This window comes from Synchiropus splendidus, chromosome 8, assembly GCF_027744825.2.
Source record: "Synchiropus splendidus isolate RoL2022-P1 chromosome 8, RoL_Sspl_1.0, whole genome shotgun sequence".
NCBI classification, from domain to species: Eukaryota; Metazoa; Chordata; class Actinopteri; order Syngnathiformes; family Callionymidae; genus Synchiropus; species Synchiropus splendidus.
Genome location: NC_071341.1, coordinates 24,966,821 through 24,989,271, shown reverse-complemented (window position 1 = coordinate 24,989,271; position 22,451 = coordinate 24,966,821). Strand labels below are relative to the sequence as shown.

General features: G+C 49.3%; 1 protein-coding gene across 6 annotated transcripts in view; it reads right to left on the bottom strand.

Moving 5' to 3' along the window:
* The window catches only part of dscamb (Down syndrome cell adhesion molecule b), a 75,817-nt gene that overhangs the window by 42,838 nt on the left and 10,528 nt on the right, over window positions 1-22,451 (bottom strand). For all 6 annotated transcript variants that reach the window (XM_053872309.1, XM_053872311.1, XM_053872312.1 and 3 more), the window contains exons 2-3: window positions 18,621-18,938; window positions 17,942-18,088 (exon numbers count right to left, since the gene is read on the bottom strand). In XM_053872309.1, the coding sequence (XP_053728284.1) occupies window positions 17,942-18,088; window positions 18,621-18,938 (465 nt within the window). The remainder of the gene's footprint in view (window positions 1-17,941; window positions 18,089-18,620; window positions 18,939-22,451) is intronic.

Sequence of the window (22,451 nt, the reverse complement as noted above, 5' to 3'; positions counted from 1 at the left end):
TGTGGTGTGGACGACCTTTTCCAAGCTACATAACTCCAGCAACAACCAGCTGGTAAGTGACAAAATGCCCTTGAGCTGGCCTCAGTGTCTGCAATGGAAATGTGGAGGGGTGCACAGGGGCACACGCCGGGGGGGCCAGCTGGTTGGGAAATGAAGTGCCGGCAGTCACAGGTATGATTTCCGACTCCACCAGCAGGATCTATTTTGGGTCAGTCACATTGAGAGATACCAGCGATTCAACTCATTTCTTTCCGAGCAGACTAGTCGTGGCCTGTAGAGAAACTGGGACAGCACAGCACGACAACACATAACCAAACCTGCCTCTGCAGAAGCGTCCCAAGGATCAGCAGGGCCACCGTCGACGACGACTCGACCACTCACAGAGCTGGGGCCAGTGCAAATGACTTGACATGAACATGGACACAGACACAACATGTTCCAACTGAAGCATAAGTAATCTGATTAAGTGGCAGATGTCACCACTGGCTTCCACTCGGGAGGTTTATTGGTCGCCCCAAAAAAGACATGGGGCAGCTATCAGTGTTAGAGCCAGACAGTGGGCTCAGAGGGACCGGCCCAAACAGAGGCCTGAAAACTCACCACCACAAGATCTGAAGCATCTAAAGTGAAATGTATCTAAAACACACGCAGTGGTCCCAGAGTGGTGCAGAGATGGAGACAGAGAGTCAGTCGGTGGGGCCACTGACAGCACGTCAGTCAGTCAGTCACTCCGGGTTTCAGTGGCTCATTCATTTAATCAGTGAACAAGCATGTTTGTTACAGCAGCCGGTTGGTGGTTCTCCACTTCAGTCAGTCATCCGGATGGCCAGTCGATGTGTTAATCTGAGGCCGCCGTCCGTCAACACGCTAATGTGATGAAGCCCCAGTCCAGGAGAGATAATGGCAGCCGCATGGTTCGTCACCAGCTCCTGGCAACACGTGAAACGACTGATCCCAGGGAACCAAGCTGGGACACTGACAAACACAAGTGAGAGGACGCAGAGCAACAAACCTGATCATTCTCCAGACTAGAAGAAGGGAAGACTTGAAACACGGCTGGAACCTGTTTGCTCTGGTGCACTTCAGGGGAGGATAGAAACAGGCTGCATAATAGCAGGAGAGAGAGAGAGAGAGAGAGAGCGGCGACGTGAGGCCCCTCTGATCATATCGTCGCCGCACATCAAAAATCAGAAGCAGAAAACGTTCACTTTTATCATCCAAGAGTCATTTGCTGCAGGGAATTGCACTTTGTCTTTGACTGTGACAAGAAAATTGTGTCTAGCCTGCGTGCGTATGCACATGGGGGTTCTCACTAAGTGCCTCGGTGTCAATGACTGTAACTTCTGACGCACGCCTGTGTGCGCGCGCCAGTGTGTTTAAATCAGAGTGGGACGTGTGACAAAGTGACAGGTGAGCTGGGAATCAAGGGGAACGCCGGGTGGGTGTGAAGGTACGAGCGCAGCCACGGGACAGCTTTGCCTAATGATCTTATCCTTGAGTGTGGAAGCGTCTGTTCCCACCCTCAGGCGATACAGTGCCGTGTTATGCAGATGATGATGTGGAGCAGGTCTCTCCGTTTAGCAGCGCATAAATACATTACACAATCCTGCACTTAACACGGGGCCACCGCTCGCCTGGGGCTGATTTTGCCATCTTAGTTCATCAGATTGGAAGATGAGAATGTTTCAGACAGACCGCCGCCCCCCACTCCACCACCACCCCGCCTCAGATCAACTCTCCGTACTGATCACTGCCACCAACAAGGCGGCAGAAGCTGCTTTTGACTCTGTTGTTGGACACAGAAAGGCCACCATCCTCACTAAACCCAGTCAGAAAGAGTGACGAGAAGACGTTCAAAATGAACGATACGAGGGAAAAATATCACTTTGGGAAGAGTGAGGGGAGCTTTGTGATCCACTGCCTGGGCCCAGGTGCCGTGGTTCCTCTGAGGCAGCTGTCTGGATCCTCGTGTCATCATTTTCATAAGCCCTGAGGAGATTACGCCGTCTCCTCTAATATTACAAGGAGGACAGTAGGTTACAGAGAGGAGCACACGCTAGTAACCCACTAATCTTTTGAACCACAAAACGATACACGGCAGTATTGGGGAAGACCATGATCCACACGAAAAGAAAGAAGGCGGCCATGAAATGGTGATTGGAAAACAAGCGCCGTGTAAATAGAACAGCTCTCCACACGAGAACCACGCAACTCAGGAGCCTTTCACCTTGATCATCCACTTGAACGTAAGCAGCCGGATGCTGAGTGATGTGGGGAGAGCTGTATGAGCCGGGGTGAGCAGAATGACAGCTCGTGTGAGTCGTGACGTGCATGGCCGCCATGCCGATTGCTGCCTCACTGTACATGGCCGCGGCCTCCTGGATAATAGAAGGCTATTTTTAGCACAGCAGAAAGTTGGGGGGGGGGGCAACGGCTGAGAAGAATAGGGACGAAGCAGAGGGGGAGAACGGCAGCGGCGAGAGAGGCGGAGAGATTGTATTGACAATCATGCAGCACAAATAGCAGACGGAAGGCAGGAAAATGTAATGGGCAACCAAGCAACTAATAAGCTTGAACCTCGGCACTCTGCATAATGTGACAGCTCATTACCACCCAATTAGGCATCACAATGCCTTGCTTACTGAGGGTTATTGATGCAGATCAAGCAGGAAAAGATACCATGCTGCCAAAAAGCAGGAGGTGAAATTGGATGAGAATTTGTGGAAAGTACAGGCTCTGTGGCAGCTCAATCAATGGACCGCGTCTCTGTGGGGCAGGCCGCACCCCCCCTGCCCCCCACCACTCCCTCCACACCTCCCCAGCCCCCCCGCCTCTGTTGATATCATGACCGCTCTTTTGACAACATAAGGCGCAGCAATCTGTCTCCAGCGGTGCCGTTGCTTCTGTCTTGACATTTAGTTTGGAATATGAGCAGAAACTCTCTTCACACTCAACTCCCACCTCCTTAACTGGATATCTGTCATTTCACCTGCACCTTACACCCCATGTCCCTCAAGCAGATGCTGCCTACAGGGATTATGCTCTTAACTCAGTTAATACTGCTCCCATTTATTTGCACAGATTGCTGCCTGCCTGCCGAAGACTTTTCAATCATCAGTTTCCCAGGTTTAAGTCACTTGAATTAGGGGTGGGAGACACAAAAACAATTACCCTTTAAACGGGTTTCATTTTACCCGAATTTCCAGACTATAACATATAAGCGACTTTTTTGCTTGGGACACATTCGGAGCAGTTTAATGTCAACAACAGATGTGAGGAGTTGATGATTCCAGTGTGTTTCATGACTCCGTCTCCATGTTTTCCAAACTAGTTTATGAGTGATCCTCATGCATTTTGACGCCTTTTTCTACGGTGCAGACAGCACCACTGCACCCGCGGCTCAGAGACCGCTGCGGCTCATGGACGGACAAGAGCTGTTTACCTTCTTACCATTTAGTGTGTGAAGCTAATGTTCTGATGTGCTCTATGGTCTGGACTTAAGGAAAATTCTCTCTTCTCTTCCATTTACATACACTTGCAAATCATTGCAAGATATACGTCGAGTGAATAAAAACCTTTGCCAGACGTCATCAGATGATTCATTCTCAACTCTGAGTTGTTCCCAAATCTCTCCCTTCGCCAGGAAGCATTGTGCTCGACAGCAGAATGGGGCAGCTGCTTACAGTCCGCCGTCAGCCGACATTACACAAATCACAACTATTTTCAATAGAATAATTCAATAGGCAGTCAGTAACTGCATTTGTTCGACTACAGGTCAACAGCCTTTCCGTAAAATGATGCCACCAATTGAATTGTGGGAAGCATCGCTGTGCAAGGAGGGAGCCGGAGCTGAGGAAAGCCCAGTCTCCATCTTGTTTCTTACCCAAGGACAAAGAGGACAAAACAACTTGTACTGCAACTCACAGTTCTGCTCCTATCAGACATTTCTCTCACACTCGCACTGTGGCGCAGCGCTAACACAAAAGGATGCTGGAGGCGCAGGGACGAGCGCAGACTCACAGACACGCAGCCCCGGAGCCTGGGTCCAGATAGAATTCTGCCTGTCAGGTGGAGCGGCCCATTCGGGGCCAGAACACAGGGGTGCTCACTCAGGTCCGCTTTGGCTACCTTTCATGCAGCGGTGGTTCGGTCCGATAAAGGGCAGCCATCTATCTGCACCCACCCAGTCAACTCTGACACCGTTTCCAAGGAAACACCACCCTCGGGAGCAAAAAAAGGGAGGGAGGGACCTTGAGGGAGCATTTTCTCCTGTACTGTCAGAGCGCCAGGAGGAAGGAGAAAATGGACGGAGTGATGGAAGGCTGGAGAGGTGGGAAGGAAACAAACCGGGGGATGGGTGATACAGAACACTTGGCGCACCAGTCGCCGCTCTGAGGTGAACTTTAATCAGACATGACACACACAGGCCTCAGGAAATATGGTGACAAATGCAGCGGAGTCACACGCGCAGACGCAGCTTTTCACAGGGTGAATGGACTGACACACAGACTTTTTAGACACATGACATTCAGCTTTGTCACTGACCACTGTTTCCCTCACGCATCCATTTCCTTTCTTGTTTTCGGGGAGGGGGGGGGATGCGAATGTGATGCGTGTAGCAAATCCTGAACCAAATGACGTGTTGTATTTGATCTAGAGATTTTATGAGGAGGGCGAGGAGACAGAGGAGCCACTGATGCAAATGAAAGGTTTGGAGATTTCCCGTGACAGGCCTCGCTGCATCATCATCATGCCGGACCACATAACCCGTCCGCACCAATGGCGGCTCGCGCTGCAACTGGACTGCTTATCACCCGCCTGTCAGCTGTTTGTTCAGCTCATGCGCCTCGTGCGTCTGTAGCACACCAGGACAGTGTGCAGCTGATTAATGTCCCTCAGAAAATCAATGCCTCTGTACCTCGCACCAGCAGCTAGAGACCAGCCACGGACCGGCGCTGAAGCAAGAGCACGCCGTTAGCAACGTGCAGCGCCGCTGCTCGGGGGAGGAAATGTGTGTGGTCACACTTTTAGTGCCACGTACTGATAGCTTCATTTTGTTTTTTAATGACATTATCATGACGTGCGTTTATGTGACAAAAATATAAACCTAACAATCCAGAGCCATTAGCATTCTTCTTACAAACACCCACTTCATAAACTCAGCAATAAAGCACACACAGGCCGGAGCCGCCGGCACCAATTAGCGGGTGTAATCTGTGCACATCTCACGGCCAGGAAGCACAATCGCTCAGCCAAGAGGAAGCGGCGAGAATTATTATTATTATTATTATTATGGGCAACACTTTACATAAAAAAACATCTTCACAAACACAGACGTGTCGTGTGACTTCACCGGACGCACACGTTCACCTCTGATGTGTGCATCGTTCTCCTGCCAAACTGTAGCGGGGACACCAGGCAGGACGTCGGACCCATCTGCTGTTGTCATCCCGCCTCCTCCCGACGCCAACCCTGCGTGTGCTGTCTTGCTGTGTGACCCCGGCCTAATGACGGCCCAGATGTCCATATAGGATCTCATCTCATCTGAAGTGAGTCTTGCTGTGGATTGGCTAATCCCACGCTCCTTGTCCTAATCTGACGGGTAATTGATGGCATCTGGACCTAAATAAACAAGGCAGACACCAAGATTGACTCGGAAACTAGGACCTCTTCTGGACAGTGTGTTTGGGAACACATTCAATTCAAGAGGCCAAAGACTGGATCAATCCCTTTCAAAGCTAAAATGAAGCGTGGGTATTGACCAGCTAGAGAAGGAAAGGTGATGTTCACATATTTCTAAATCTGACCATGACTTTTGGAGTTACTTTGAACACAGACACACCAAGGCCGTGGAAAACACTGCATCCTTGATGGAGGTAAAGATTCCACCAAGTGTTCGTCTTGCAGCCTCACTGCACGGATGGTGCAGGTTTGAATCTAGTGTGACGCAGCAACGCTCATGAAACAAAGCAGGCACCCTCTGTTTGGTTTCCTTTAATATTTAAGAACTATGGTGATTTTTTTTACTTCAATATCAGCAAGTGTGTGTGGATACCTTGTCTGTCTGTCTGTTCCCTCCCACAGACTAGCCACTTGTCCAGGACTGTGCCATGCCGCCGGACCTGGCAACCACATGAAGGGAAGCAGTGGTAGAAAGTGAAAACAGCGTTTTTATTTTTAAAATAAGTGTTTAGAAATCGACCCCTCACCGCCCTCTTTGAAACATCCCTCACAACTCTTAGTATTGTTTCTGTTCATCTCAACACCCGCCGTGCGACGCGTGTCCAGGACAGACTTCTGTTTTGCTGCACTCCTCCTACTGTTGGCATGCACGACTGCCTGAACTGGGACGGCCTCCTTCATCCAGGAGCACAACTTCAGAACCAGATAATCAAAGTCTAAATGATGAATCAGCTGATGAATATTGAACACGTGGGGCTACTTTGGCCAGACAGCAGGTGTCTCGCTGCATTCACACCTGGGCCTCAGAAGAAGCAGGGGGCGAGCAGAGAGTCCATTTGTGCTGGTGTTGACACACTTCTTTAGGCACATAATGGCTCGCATCATCAATAATCAATAGAAGGTGTCACCTGGCAGAGGCGCCTCAGTCAACAGCCCAGGCCGGGTTTGGGCGCCATCTTTTCCCACGTGCGGGAGACCTTCCCAAAGAGCGTAGCAACAGAGTCGTCTCCTCTGTAAAAATAGGCCTGGCCTTTGTGAGGCCGCCTCGACGCCTCACATACAACACACACTTCAGCTCATTGATTATGCGCCAAAGCTCCTCCGAGCCCAGCTTTACAAGCGATGTCCTCCCCTCGCCGCCACTCTCTGGGCTCATGCCTACCATTTTCAACCTTTCACTGAGATTTGGAGCCATTTACCACACAATCGCATTAATATTTTAGCCCCTGATGTCGAAGACACCCACTTTTTTTTCTACAATAGGAATGTTTTAGCTGCACGCTAAATTGTTAATGTTACACAGGCATGAGAAACAAAGACAACCATGACAGCAAGAATCATGCACAAATCAAAGACACATCACTTAGCTCCGAGTGGCTCGGCTTGCCCCAACACATGTACTTCACATGCACACTGAAGAGTAAAGTCAGAAAGACCCTTAATATAAGGCATGTGGGGAAAAGAGCATGTACACAGTTAGCACAGTGAGCTGCAGGCTGTACGTAGCAGCATATTTCCAGCTTCATGGGATCTGAGAAACATGATCAGGTGCCACTTGTGTATATTAAAAAAATATAGTGTCACACGTTCTGGGATGTTATTTGACAGAGACATGACCAAGGAGTAAACATGAGATGACATCTGCACTGTGGCCTGATATTCCGTCCCACCACCAACTGAGCGTGGTGTCGCCCGGCCATCACACATGGTGAAGCATTAAAGCAACACGCATCACAAAAGAGGTTTTTTGTTGGTGTTTTTAGATGGAAAAAAAAACCCAAACTTCAGTGTCCAGCTGAGGACAGGGTTGCAGGTGAGTGATATTCAGTTCTTTATTTTTTAAAAGCTACTCTGTTTGCTGTACTCAGTGCAATGACTGTGAAACATTCCCTCCTTTGCTGCCTTGTTTCTCATTCAACGTGCTTCTTGGCTATGTTCCGTTGAACGTCAAACTTCAAGCATCTTCCTGGTGTTGTCTCTTCATGCAACAACATGTCAAATAAATGTCCCCTGAAAAAAGAACTCACAGTCCGGTGGGACATCATCATGTGCCTGGTGCAACTTGTCCCCTGGATAAGTACCAGTACATAGTACCAGTAGTGATGACAAAAGGGGGCTGGTAGCTGTCACATCAGCTGCACCCCACTTCTCCTGCTTACAGCTGGTGGGGCTTCATGAAACAGTGTCATCATCATTCTCACAGCTCAGTAGGTGGCGCTGTCAGTTCAAAGATGATGTGAAGTTTCAGTGAAATGGTTGTTCAGATCCAAAGATGTCAGAACAGACAGCGCCATCTAGTTCATCAAGCCTCATCATGTCGTCGCTACAACCAGCCAATGTCAACACACAACCACAGAGTAAAACTGGACTTTGTCCTTCATGAAACAAATCATCAACAGAGTCCTTAAGCATTATTGATACTCCACAATCACGAGCAAACAAAATGGCGCCACTATGGAGTCAAAGAACAGGCATTTCCAAACAGAGTGTTTTCATTGATGGGGTCTCATCCTGTCTATTTGGGCAGATTTTAAAGAACTGCGATGATGAGTTATCCTGGATTATGCCCAGGATCCCGTGAACAGACCCTTATCACTTTCATGTCTTTGTCCTCCCGATGATATTCAAGCCAAATCCCACAGTGCCATATCTTTGCTCACAGCTGGCAAGTGTAACTAAAGGATTATGCAAGCAGCTCCTACCAGCAAATAGATTCCTGCCTACTTCAGAGAAAACGGCCAGTTCTGCATCGCCTATCTGTCCGCCAGGCATGTGCCACAGCACGTCTCCCGATTTCACTTGTTCTCACTGTGAATTTGGGAGGAAGATGGCGGGAATGACAGGGAAAGAAAAGAAACAGAGGCTCTGACTGATTCTGATGATGTGGCTCGCTCTCCTCACCACCTTCATTCTCAGTCCTGACTGCAGTCTGGGTTTGGGTCGGCCCGTCCAACATTTTAAATGAATGGAGAAGAGGGACACCTGAGGAGAAGTGCACGTTCCCTTCCATTGTATTGATGAATCCAGTCCATGTCCTCCTCGCTGCCTGGGAGGGTTCACCAGGACTGATGTGGAGCAGAGAGCAGTGGGACGTACGTTCCCAGCTGGAACCAGGCCTCCTGACCAATAGGTGGCGCCACTTCGGCTCTGCTCCCCACCGCAGGACGAGTGTCCTGGAGCGAGCAGCTAGCTCAGTGCAAGTCTCCACTTTTAACCAGGTGACTGCCCTTGATGAGGACGCTTGGAAACTGCCAAACCCTAAATAGCCTTGTGACTGAAGGGTTTTAGATGGTCCGTGTATGTTGTACAGATTGGATGATAACCCAATATTTGTTCAGACCAGGACTCAGTGGCCTCATCATGACTGTTCTTATTGATACAACAACTGGGTTTAGCTTGTCTGAGGGTGATGCTTCGGGATTTAGACACAAAAAACAAGCAAATAAGGGGTGAAGGCTCACACTGTCTCAGAGTGATGTGCCAACAGGATGCAAGGTGTCAAGAGAGAAAAGGGAGGGCGACGTAGTTGACATGGTGCGATGAGAGTCCAGATGCAAACTCAGGTTTGCAGGGAGTCCGGTGATGGTGCCGGCTATCTCTCCCTCCTCCAGTCTTCCTGACCCTTATTTCCCCTGTAATGACCTGAAAAGGCGCAGCGTGAATATTTCCAGATCAGCACTCCTCATGGCAGAGCCGCCGTGTGCTCCATCCCTTCTTGCTGAGCAGGCAAGCCCTCTGTGAGCCATTAGGCTGCAAACATGCCTCACTGAAGAGGGAGCCTGTGATATCCAATTTAGATGAAATAAGAATACACTACTATCTCAACACTCAGCTGGGATTTCAAGGCGCCATTCCTCCATCTTTGCTTGAACCTCATCATTAGATACACTTTTCCAAGCTCCGGGGAATGATGCATTTGCATCTGGATTTTGTTGATTGTTACTTTTTATTGTACCAAAGAGTCAAACAGGAATATCGGATGATCAAAAGTGCTTCATTTAAATCCAAAAATGGACATACAAAATGACCACGGCACAAAAATAGCAACACATAACAATAGCAGTATGTTTCGTAGTGTTACAAAATAACGATGGATTGACAAAACTAGAACGCTAGTTTCAAAAACATGTCACTGACCACTAGACTTGGAAAAAAAATGTTTGGCCCACAGCAGAGCTGGAAACCCAACTGAATGATGAGGGTGGAGCAACTTGAATTTGTTCAGCTCAGCCTGTCTGTAACTATTCAGATCGGACTGGGAGATGTTTGCCTGTGTTACAAGATGGCGTCTGGCTCTGGCTAGCTCTGGCTGAACGACGGCTCGCTGTGCACCCAGCTGCCTCTGACCGGCTCTGCTCGCTCTCTGTTAGCGCACTGTGGGACACAATGGGACGTAAGGACTCAAGAGGTCATAGCCTTGCTCAGTAATCTGATTCAGGCGACGCTGCCACCACACGGAGACGCCTGCAGCCGTCGGAAACATCCTGCCCATCACGTCTGGTCCAGTTCAACCAACCGACCTCACTTGATTCTGGAAAGTCTGTAACACAGGAAGCCTCCAGTGATGGGAATCGCTAAGCGACGACTGATCTAGCGGCTTCAGTCTTCCACACAGAAAGCTGAGGCTGCCACATCACATGACGCGGGAAGACTGCAGCGCGGCGCTGGTCCCACACTGAGCGCAGTGTCGGTTCCCACTGGCTATGGTGATTTACTGGAGGCTGTTTGTTTTGGTTTGAAGATTGCAATTTCATCGGAGCACCGCTGTCAGACAAGACAGACTCAGAGAGGAACTGACTCAGTCAACAAGACTCATCAAGGAGCTAATTCCATTTGCATTACAGCTAATAGGTTTTGGCGTCCACAGCAACACATTTTGTTTTCCCTCCGTCAAAGGTCCGGAAATGATGATCATGTGAATAAATATGCTGAGAGGACACAGCAGCAGATCATCCAGACCGTTTTCTGTTGTGAGAGGAAAAGGACAAAAGTAGAAAAGAAAAGCAAGAGAGGAATGGAGAGTTTGGCTGAGTGAAACAGACAACAATTACACTTGCCCTAGGAGGCCGCGCAACCTGACCACGTTGCCATGGCAACTCAAGAACAGCAGAAAGTAACAGGAAAATCAATTCAGATTGAGCTTATCTCTCCCTCTCACAGGCTCCTTCTCATTTCACAAGGGCTACAAAGCATGTCTCCAGCCTGAATCACAATTTAACTCTTCCAAGGCCGAAACTGCGCCACTCACAGCCCAAATGCAAGACATTTCGTTGGCCGTGCCGCTGCAAAGCTCGGAGAAAGAAGAGCTGGCGATAAAAAGAGGAAGGACTGAAATGTTGGTCATGAATTTGCCTTCGCCCCGCTCCCACCGCTGGCTGCCTCACTGGGGAGACGGCAGCTGCATGGAGGTGATAAGCATGTGCAGCACGGGCGGCTGCGCTCCCATTGGCTGGCTCCACTCCTACGCTGATGTGAAGATTGCAGTGCACGGTGGCTGTCAAAGGCCACTTCGCTCACGTTTGTCACCCAGCGATGTCACCATGAGTGACAGCCCCACCAATCAGGCTTCCATGTGATTCAAGGATTAATTAATATACACCATCTCGCTTGATGGAATGAGGAGCTGAGGAAGATATAACTCTTCCCTCCTGGACTGCTGCTACTGGAGCCACCGACACACCAGTCACAACATTATTGTTATTATTATTACATCTCATATACAACCTTAGTGTGTCCAGCCTAACAAGATGTACTGTCCACGTCGACAACTGTCCATGAAATATTTACAGCTGCATCACTGCGTTTGCTGCGGCGTGGTGGTCGGAGCACATAGCAGAAGCTGACAGGGTCGCAGGCTCACGTCCGCCGCAAATCATTTACATTAGAGAGAGGCGTTTCACCGGTGCTCAACAGATGTGGAAAATACATTTGGGCGGCATTGTTCTCTCACGACTGAGGGAAAGAAAGAAGGCCTTTCCTCATGCAGGGGAAAGGGCTGCTGCTGGAGCAGGGTCCCTGACAGAGGCAGCGTCAGGCTTCTGTTCGCCTCCATCTTAGGAAGCACCTGTGACCTGCAGGGACGTACCTGATGAGACACGCTTCAGTTTGAACAAAAAGAGTCATTGCTTCAAAGCAGATTTCAGAAGATCAAGTCAATCTCCGGCAGGTTAAAGGACTTCATCCCATCTCCGTGTGATTACCGTCCTGCAGGTGCTCCTAAACTGCGATTACGCCTCGGAGGCGCCCGCCAGCCCAGCAGGGCGCCGCAGACTGACTCGAGCTTTGTGTGAAAGTTTGAAGAAGCTCCATGTGAGTCAGTGTACTTGGGCAGATTTGGCCCGCTGCGAGCGCAACGGGGACGTTTTAATCCTCGATCAGACGTCGTGAGGAGAAGCCAAATCCCTGCGAGGTCAGCAGGTGATTTGCCTTATTAACGTCCTTAATCAGTCACTTCTAAGATGGGATCAGACTCTGTAGCATCATGGGAGTAAACTCCTCCAGGACCCTTCGCAAACAGACGTTCATTGCGGCTGTAATTAGCTCGCACCACGCTTATTGCTAATCTGCGTCTTGGCCCGGCGCCAGGCCTCTTCTGGCCCGGCTCCGCTCTGACCTCTGGCTGCACTGGACCACACCTCCATGTTCCCATCTTCCCACCTGACTGGTCGCCTGCCTGTGAGGTGCGATGGCTCCTCGCTTGATTTATCTCCATTAACTATCTCAGCGCAGCCGCCACCGACAGAGAACGGGGGAATCCCATCACTGGAAGCCAAATTGCCTGTTAAAGATGAGATCAGACTGGGGGCTCCCAGCGCACCCAGCCATCAGCAGCCTCATCATCCCCCGCCTCAGCAGCCTAATGGCTGCCATATTGCTGGTGTTTAATAGTCAACAGCCATGGAGCAGTGTTGATGTGCTCCGTCCGTATGGAGCCTCAGCTGGGACCGGCAGCCAGGATGGCGTCGGCTGCTCAGTCTCCCGTCACTAAACACATTGCTCCATTGTTTTATGTACAAAGCAATTAGGACGGCAGGAGATCGCGGGCCAATCCAAAATTCACCACAGATTAAAAGCAAGTCAGCGGATAAGAGCTTCAAAGGCCTGGCGCAAAGCATCAGCGTCTTCATTGTCATTGCACATCAGGCCAGGGAAACGTGCGAGTTGATCCGAAACATCCACAGTGTAAACGCAACATGGAGCTGCACACATGAGAGGAAGGAGCGCTCACTGGATGGCTCTTCTTCAGTTGCCTCTCAAAGCTGTGCTGTGAGATTCATCACCATCTGACGGGTTCAGGGAGTGTGGCATGAACTCAGTAGCTAGTTGTTCAGCTCCATATTGTTATTCTATTCCGTTCATGTCAAATCAACTGAGAGGCACAACTACCTCCACATGGGCCTTGTTAGGCACTGAGGCAAGATCACACACACAGGGTCTCTCACAGTCCGCTTCATGGTTTCAGACGTGAGAGCAGAGCAGTCCTGGCACGGACCCAGCACAGGTGCGTGGGTTAGCTGCTGGCTCTGCCTTCAATACACTGCCTCATGCTCATCATCACTCAGCACTTCCTTGCTGATCCTGCCCCTCAGAGAGGGAAACAGACATCACTGTCGATAAATATTTCCGACGCAGCGACGTCTGCAAATTATTCCAAATGTATGGAGTCAAAAGAAAAACTTTTGGATTGGAGTTTATCTGGAGAAGAGCAGAAGTAGGCGGCGAGCCTGCTGCCCTCGAGATGACCTCAGGTTTGAGATACTTTTGGAGGCTCTGCCATCGATTTCCCTCCATCTCTGTCTCAGTTGCATCTATTGATCCTTATCAAATATGTATCATGTCCTCAAAGCTTGGCCTGCAGAAGGAGACTTCAAACAGCCGCTGCAGCGAGTCCTACCTCAGACAAGGCTGCAAACGCCGCAGCGATCGCACGTTACAAATGCACAAAAAGCATCTTCCAGCTCAGGTCCCCATAACTCTGCGTGGCAGCCGCATCATGAATGCACACGGTTATTGATTTGTCTTTTGCTTCTTAATTCCCCGTCCAAAGAGACAGCGTCCATTTGAAAGGACGGCACAAACGGCACCTACTGACGGCAAATATATTGAAATGAATCTTTACAGACGCCGCAGGGCGTGAGTGAGTGGACAGGAGGGAAAAAGTGAAAGACAGGGGTCAGCAATTCACTAACTGCTGATGTATGTGGGAGGAGGGTGGAGCGCCATGTTGTGGCTGTGCTGTTCCCACAGTTCCACTGCAGGATGGGTGCAGCACCGGGGCCCAAACGCTCCTCTCGCACACGCACTCGCTCACAGCAGGGACAACATCCAGGGCCTCCCTTGCATCGCTACACGCCGGGCGCTCGCACACTGCTACCCGGGCCGTGACCCAATTTTCAGCCCTCAAATAACAGGGATCAACATTTGTGTGTGTGTGTCTGGGGGGGGAGAGACAGAGAGAGGGAGAGGGAGAGAGAGGGAGGGAAGAAGCGTCTCGTCGTCGACGCCACTCAGTCAGTTGTTTACCGAGAGAGAAAAAGAGGACTCGCCCACTTGCCTTCACTCACCTTTCAGAGCGACTCCTTCCTTTCCTGCAGATGCCTTCCTCCTCCCCTGCCCTTCCCCGTCTCATTTCTGCCACTGCCCCCACCCCTTCAAGGTTGGCATGACTTTGGCTGTGTTGAATTTACAGCCCTGTCTCCGCCTGCTCCTCAGCGCCCTCCCTGTCAATCGGGGTGAGAAATGGAGGCAGCAGCGCATCTCCAGCATGATGGATTCACGCTGAGCCCTCGTCCTGTAAACTCAAACACCTACAGCAGCCCACTGAATGACTGACTTGGTAAAGGCCTGCAGCCATTAGCGAGCGCTTTAATGACTTTGACGGGGGACGCACAAGGTGTTGGCCAGCCCTGTCTCCGGCTGAAAGGTGGCAAGCGTCGGCTTGATACAATTTCACTTGAGATCCTTCTGATTCTGCCCAAACTGCACAGACATATTTGCATAAAGCAGATGAAAAACATTTCCCAGGCAGGAGAAAATTGACTTGGGCGCTGTGCCAAGGAGGTTATGCAACAGAAAGGGAGGAGGAGAAGAGGCCAACGGTGAAGGCCAGCGGAGGAGGATGAAGAGGAGTGGAGGATGGAGATAATGAGAGCAAACAACAAAAGAAAAGTGAAATGAGGAGAAGAGGAGTGCACTTTCACACATAACTCATGTGGATTTCCACTTGGCGGAAAGTGACCTTTTTCAGACCGTAACTTCGAATTCACTCAAATGTTTGAAAAAAAGGCCAAGGTGAACATTGTCCTGTTGTTCTTCCTTGACTACCCTGCACATATGTTGGCCAACACTGTATCACTGTGGTGCAGCACGAAGAGTCGCGCAATGATCCAGAGTCACTGCTGACTACGTGTGTCTTTGATGAAACACTGTAGGAGCTGACAAATACGGTGAACAATAAAGTGGCATGAAGGCTTGGAATTTGGAAGAGGCAAAGACCATTCCTGGAGCAAAGTCAAGACCACGGACTCAATTGAAGCCTGAAATCTTCCCTGTTTATAATCTCCAGACTGACAAGATGAAAGGTCTGCATGTTTCTTTCAAGAGGAAAAACCATCTCTTGCTGCCAAAACAGATTTTCCTTCCCTCCATCTTCGCTCCTCCGTCCTCACCTCAGCCCACCTTCCTTTGTGCTCTGCACAGGTGTCAAAGAGGCTTCCTGTCCGGCTTGTGTGTCCTTGTCTCGTCTTGTGCCAGGCACCAGGACACCTGCAACGCGCCCCAGCCATCTGACCGAGTGTGTGGTTGGGATTGTTTAATACCATTTCATACACCATTTTCTCCTGTCAGCCACCGTGGATTTACAGGTGGATTTCCAGTGAGACTGACACCCAAATGGTTGAGACCTGTTTCCGTCACATCAGGAAGTTCAATGTGTCTTGACGGGAACTTTGGACAATCGTCGGACACACTGATACTGTGGTATTTTAAGGTGACTATCGCTGGGGTGGCTAGAATGACAGCTGGAGGACCACTGATATTGGTGCGGAGACTGAGAGTGGCTGAAGTTAAAGCAACCCCGCACTGAAAGCCAGCCCTTTCATCTGGCCGCCGCTGCAGCTCCGCGTGTGAGAGCAACATCAGATGCCTCGCTCACTGCGCTTCAGATGATCCTGAGAGCTCATTCATATTGTAATGAACTTTTCAATCACAGCTGATTAATTGAGACGGCCGCATGTCTGTAATTATGCATCTATTTTGGGGCCTAAAGTGACTCACCGGATTTTCTAAAGATCTGAGAAGCTTTTAACGCTGTTTCTTTCAACTGTGGCGTGAGACTCAACACAAGAGGTGACGCCGGCTGGAATATTCACGGCTCCAAAACACACGGCGTTGTGAACGTGTGCTGCGCAGCACGGTGCTCATGCATCAAGGTTGGAGCGTCTTTATTGCCTCGCTGGCCAGATGTGGCTCATGGCAATGACTCACCAAGATTAAATGGTCATCTAATCTCATTCAGTCAAAACACAGCTACAGTTATGATTCATGTTTCATTGGAAGAAGAAAAAAAACAGTTGATCCGTTGGTTGTTTTCTTTTTATGATGCAGGTTAATAACTATGTCAAAGACAAAACATGGGCGAACCAGCCACTGCGAAGGCTCCCACTGCTTATTCTGTTCCAGCGGTTAAAAATATTTTTGAGCTTTGACGTTTCTTTCATCCTTTCTGATGCACAATGCAGGAGATGCATTCTTGATGTTACTGTTCCCAACAAAAACCTGAGATGAATAATTCAGCGCAGATGTGGGATAGCTTTAGTTTACGTCCACTGAGACCGAGTCTTCTTTCATTAAAAATTGAAAAATATATATCTATATAAAATCTGAGGGAAGAAAGGACGGAGAAGCTTTTGGGTCAAACTGCACCCAGTTGCCACTGTGGAGCCCGGCTGCTATTCTTATTCTCATTCTGCTGTTTGCTTCTTTGTGCTCGGCACAAATAGCTGAAACACAAGCCTCACTCAGAGTAAACACCCCCTCTCCATAACAGTTTGAGGTGAATCTGCTCATGCATTAGAATCCACCATCAAATATTTATCAGTGAGCAGCAGTGATTTTGACCATGTGCTCATGCTTTTGACAGCACTCGCCTGCTGCAGTGCTTATCACACACGGACAATCCGATATTGCTGTTCTCGGACAAGAAAAGAGTGGTCTGCATGTTTGAGCATTCAATATTCACTTGAGAATAAAATATTCACTCATAAAATACAATATTTCCTGTTTTGATTCATCTGATATTTCTCTATATTTTCAATGTCTTTATGTATAAAACATATTTTCTTAATACATTTTTTTGTTTGTTTTCAGTAGCCTCAATTTGTATAGTATTCATACTTCAAAGAAAAACATTTCAGAGGATCAGTAACAGAAGCTTGAATGCATCATGTCTTTGGAGAATAGAGAAGCAGTAAATCCCTCCTGTTCCGCAGCAAAAGAAACAAAAGAATCAAACAATAGAATTTGATTGTTCTTAAATAAAATGGAAATTAACTGTTAAATTGTGCATGTTTTCAATCCGAGCCAATGAGGTGGATGAGTGAAAGGACCGTTGTAAGTGTTCTGTGGCACGTCTGTCGACAAGGCTGCACCTCAAGTCACCAGCCTGCAGTAAGTCACTTGACTAAGCTAGAAATTCGCCGCTGCCATGGATCAGAAGACACATCTTCACGCTTGAGCGGCCACATACAAAACGCCACCAAAACAGCGTCCCAGATTTTGCCCTCAGTCAAATGACATCAAGTGCTCACTTACAGGTCCCTGGACGCCGCAGTATGAAGCAAAACAAGCCAGCGGGCAGAATATGGAGCAATCAAAGAGATAAGCATCCCATTAAACCTGAGCAAAAATCCAGGAGTCTGCTGTCTTGCTCTCATGCTGAGCCACAGGATTTAAATGAGGAGGGGAAGTGGGTCAATGACGCCATGTCAACTGGACCACTTTACCCCTCGCTGGAGCCCAGATGGAGGTCGCCACGGTGACGAGGAGGGAGTCAGTCAGTGAGACGGGTGTCAACGTCCTCTGAGCTGCAAAAGGCCCGACCGCAGCAGAGCCCCACAGTCAACAGGTTAGAAGTGAGCCAGCCACAAGGAGAGCGTATGTGGTGCAGCGTGAGCAGAAACACACAGCCAAACAACGAGAGTCCACTCGTTGGCCTCACACTCCATTTCCATAACACATACTTCAGGTTGTGAAGCCTTACCTGAGCTGAGTGACACCGTGTCTTTCTCCCATGACACCACACTGACGTAGGCCTCCACCGAAGCAGGGATAATGCACTTGAAGACCGCCACGCTGCCTCGCATCGCCTTCTGGTCGGCCACTCGGACTGTGTACGGCTCCCTGGACACTGCGGGCCCAGAGAGAGAGCCGCGTTACCTTTGGTCCCTCAGGGTCCTCTCATGCCTCGCACCCTGCCAGCTGACTGACACAGTGTCACGCTGAAGACCTTAAATGTTCTGTAGCCTCAACTTCTCACTCAGCTGCTCCCAACATCTCGTAAAAATGATTCCATTCTGTTTCTCCTCCGTAATCTTTATCACAGTATTTTTACTGTTCAGCACTTGCATTATGCACTCAGAGATGGGACAAATGAAACTACACTGTGGCAGTAGTACAACTACTGGTACTGCAGTAAAGTCTGCTGTCACTTTCACGACAAAGATACGTATGTTATATTGCAACGACCAATAGTAGCAGTACTGGAGGTGGTACTAATGCAGCACTACTTTCACCTCCAGCGCAGGCACTACAGCCGCTCTCACTAGTGCATAACTAGACAGTGTGTATGGTGCGGGCCGTGACAGAGTTGGGGCGTGGAGGGACGTCTCCTGTCAAAGCAGCTACAGCTACATGAAAGGGGTTTGGGTCGAGGCTCTCACCAGCTTTAATGTGAACATCCTGGCTCCGGATCTTGCCAGACGGGTTCTCGGCAGTGCAGTAGTAGGTGTTGTCATGGATCAGCTTGCTGTAGCTGGACGGCAGGAAGTTGAAGATCTGGAGGGTTCCGTTGGGGTGGACGTGGCGGATGCCGGGGACATCGTAGATCTCCTCGCCAGTCGCTAGATACCAGCGCAGCGAGGAAGGTGGCGCCCCCCCAGCCGGACAGGGCACCGAGGTCCCTGTGGTGCTGGCGAATACTACCTCTTGCAGAGATGCATTGACAAAGTACAGGCTGGAATGTAGGTCTTCACTGAAAACTGCAAGACACCAGAAAGAAATGCTGCGTGTTGACAAATGCATCAGACTCGGCTGAGGTTGCACAGGAACGAAGCAGTATTTACACACTGTTAAGTCCAGTACAGAGACAAGGACTCCAGGCTGGCAGCAGCTCCGTCTACAGGACGGTGGCTGACGTGGCACTCGCAGGAAGCAAGTGCTTCACAGTGGCACTCGCAGCTGGCTGGGACGCTCCCAGGGGAGACAACATTTTAGCACTTCATAAATTCCTAACCAGGTCTCCAATTGCAGACATTTCCATCATTTTCTCTGCTTGAGCAAACCTGAACCTGCTACCAGACACTTGAGTGACCTTTGAACACTGGCACATCCACACATCTAGGTCAGGGACAAAAGCTAACACAGGAAAGAGTAGTAAACAGTAGTAAACAGTGAGTAGAGTTCAGTGCATTAAAACACTTTAATGCACCAAAGCTGTGTTGATTTAGATTTTTATTTTTTCACCAAAGCACATTTGCAACGCTCCATATCATTTTAACTTATCATGACCATCATGATAACTGTGTGATTGCATTTCATGTCACTGTCACTATTTGTTTATTTTATGAAGCAGTGACATGTAAATGGGAACCATCCACATGATGTGGCTACACAAAGGTACGGTACGTGTTCTTTAAGCCGTAGTTTAGACGTGGACTCTCCCAAATAGCTGTTTTTTTTTGTCAGATTTCAAAGTTATTGTCTCGCCCTACGCATTTAGACACATGCTCCATAACCCAAGGCAATATTCTTCCACTCATCAACTAATCATCAACTTCAAGTTTGGAGCATCATGGTTCTCAGCACTTTAACTCCAGCCACCACACACACACATATATATATATATATATATAATATGTCAATGTGAGTTGTAGTCCATGTGGATATTTCTAAATGCTATTGCTGAATATTTTGCAGGATTTTCAGTGGGTCGCTGGCACCAGCCAAGATGAAAATAATACATCAAAGTCATATTAAATTCTGATTCATTCTCCTTTTTTCAGCTGACACAAGGGGTATCCATCTTCCCAGCGCTCTGTGGATAATGCAGACTGGAGCCGCGAGGTTTTTCAGGGGGATCAAAACAACCATTCCTGGACGCGGCTCAAGGTTAGTCAGAAGGAGAAATGCCGTGGATAGAATTACTCCGTCGCCATGGTGGAGGAAATGAACAGGCGTGTAACGTTTTGTTCAATTGAAATATATAAATTCAGAGAAGCGTGTTGTGCTTGAGGGTATTCTTTTGGGTGCTTTGTTAATTAATACTGTTACAAGCAAGGAAGAAGTAGGTCAGCGTAAGCGGCTATTACTTAGAAAGCTGCCATCCAGCGCTGAAGAAGACTTTTCTTTCTCCGTGCTTCTTCTTGAATCCTGGTTTGCCAAGTGGCCTCACCCTATAGACTCTTGAAGCTGGTGGAAGTCCAGCCCATTTCTCCTCTTACTTGGCTGTGGAGGCTGTGGGACCGAGCCGCTTCGATTCCTCCTCCGACCTCACAAAGAGCACCGTGTCATGGCCCCAACAAATGGCCCCGGGGCCCGTTGACTGACTACCTCGCCCGGGAGGAACTCAGTAATTGGCATCATTTTTCAGGAGTCCAAGCGTAAAAGGTGGAATAAATGACTCCGCTCAATAATACATCATATGCATCTATAATTGACTGTGATTTTTCTTCAGGGAGAGGGTGGTGGGGGGGGACTGTTGATTTGAAGCGGCCTTTTTAAGCCTGGAAAGGTCACGTGGCTACAGCAATTAGCAGCGGAGAGAAGACGCGATTCCCTGGATGCCACTTGCAACTGAAGCCTTGTGTGTATCAGCTGCGCACGATGTGATTCACGGTTCATGAGCAGGTAATGCATGCAGCCCTGAGCCTACAGGCGCCAGCAACACGCGTGATGCTTCTCATGGTAGGTGGATGTGGCCCCATCTCTCTGGACACTCGGGGCCACTGAGATGAGAGCACACTCTCATCAGTCCACTGGAGACACAAGGCTGAACCTGCAGCGGCGTCTCTCTCCTGTGGATGGTTCAGCTCATCACGCAAGACACAGCCTGGGTTCTCGTCCAGCCACGTCTGAGACAGCAAGGCTGAGCGCTGTCACGTTAGCGGCTTGTAGTGTTCAACTTTAAATCAGGAGTGGAGTGGAGCCAACAACAGGTCACAGGTCACAGGTCACCTGGCTACAAGAGCGGAATAATACATTTCGATCTTTGTGGAATTACCCTCATCTATGACAGTATTTTGTTCTTTCATCTGCCTGCACTGGCCTTTTCCTTGCTGGTAGTAGTGAGTATATACTGGTAAATAGTTCAGTATTTACACTAGTGGGGGGGGCTGCGTGACAGAAACTCAGGTTGCATGTATTCACCTTGTCATGAGTAAAACTGTACTGTACTAAGGTACCAGTGCATGTGCAGAACCAACTCCTGAACAATGACCATAAGATCATACCTGATTCATGAAGCCAGCTGTTGCTGCTTTTTAGTTGACTATCATGTCTATCATATCATGCCCCTCCACCAGTAGAAAAATGAAACGTCCATACAGTGCAGTACAGTCCAGTGTGCAGCAGTGGAACAGACCTACTGTATGAATGAAAAAAGTTCACCTCGCGTACGTCATTTCTGTCTTCAACTACTGGAAATGTCCCATTCAGTTTGGTTGCTCAGAGGAATAACACTGGTGTCTCTCATGTTTGCTCATTCACGTCAAACAATGTCCCTCCCTCTTTGGGCTTGAAACCGTCACCAGTTTGTTCAGCCTCCAAGGCCTCGGCGACCAGTTGGAAGGGTTTCTTTGATGCCTGTTATCCAAGCTAGAGTCAATACGAGTGACACTTGGGCTGGAGCTCGGTCTGATCCTCCTGTGGCTTCAGGCTAGACAGACCAACGTCTTCAGACGTCCCATGAGACCGTGACGTTCGTGGGTGTTCTCAGTGCTGCAGATGATCAAAGCGATTCCAGGTTTCAACCATTTTGGATGTGGCGGTGGTTTGACCCTGGTGAAGACATGTCTGGTTCAAAAACAGGAGGTAAGTGTTGTGGACACTTTGGAGGCGCCTGTCTTCGAGGCTGTGGTGGCACCGGGGTGGGGGGTGGAGGTCACTGAAGAGATGACGCCTGGCTCGCTCAGGTGTAACTCTGCCTCCATCTGAAGAAGGAGGAGCCACTTTGTCGGAAGTTTCAGCGTGTCACATGAGCTGGATGAGCAGCGTGTCTGCGGGCCCCTCCATCCCGGGCCTGGCAGCGGTGTCTGAGCAAGCACTGCAGAGACGTGATCTGCCCACAGGCAGAACACCACGCAGCCAAGCTAAATGAGTGTCCTCCAATTTGCTCTCATGAATATTAAGCAGCGGCGTGTGAGGGTGGCGCGGCGTGGCTGATCCCCAGCGACAGATCAGGCCTGTGATGTCTGCGCAGGGCGGGCCGCAGGAAGAGCGCCCTCCTCCTCCTCCTGCTCTGGTTTCAAGACTTAAATGGGCCAAGTGGCTGCTTG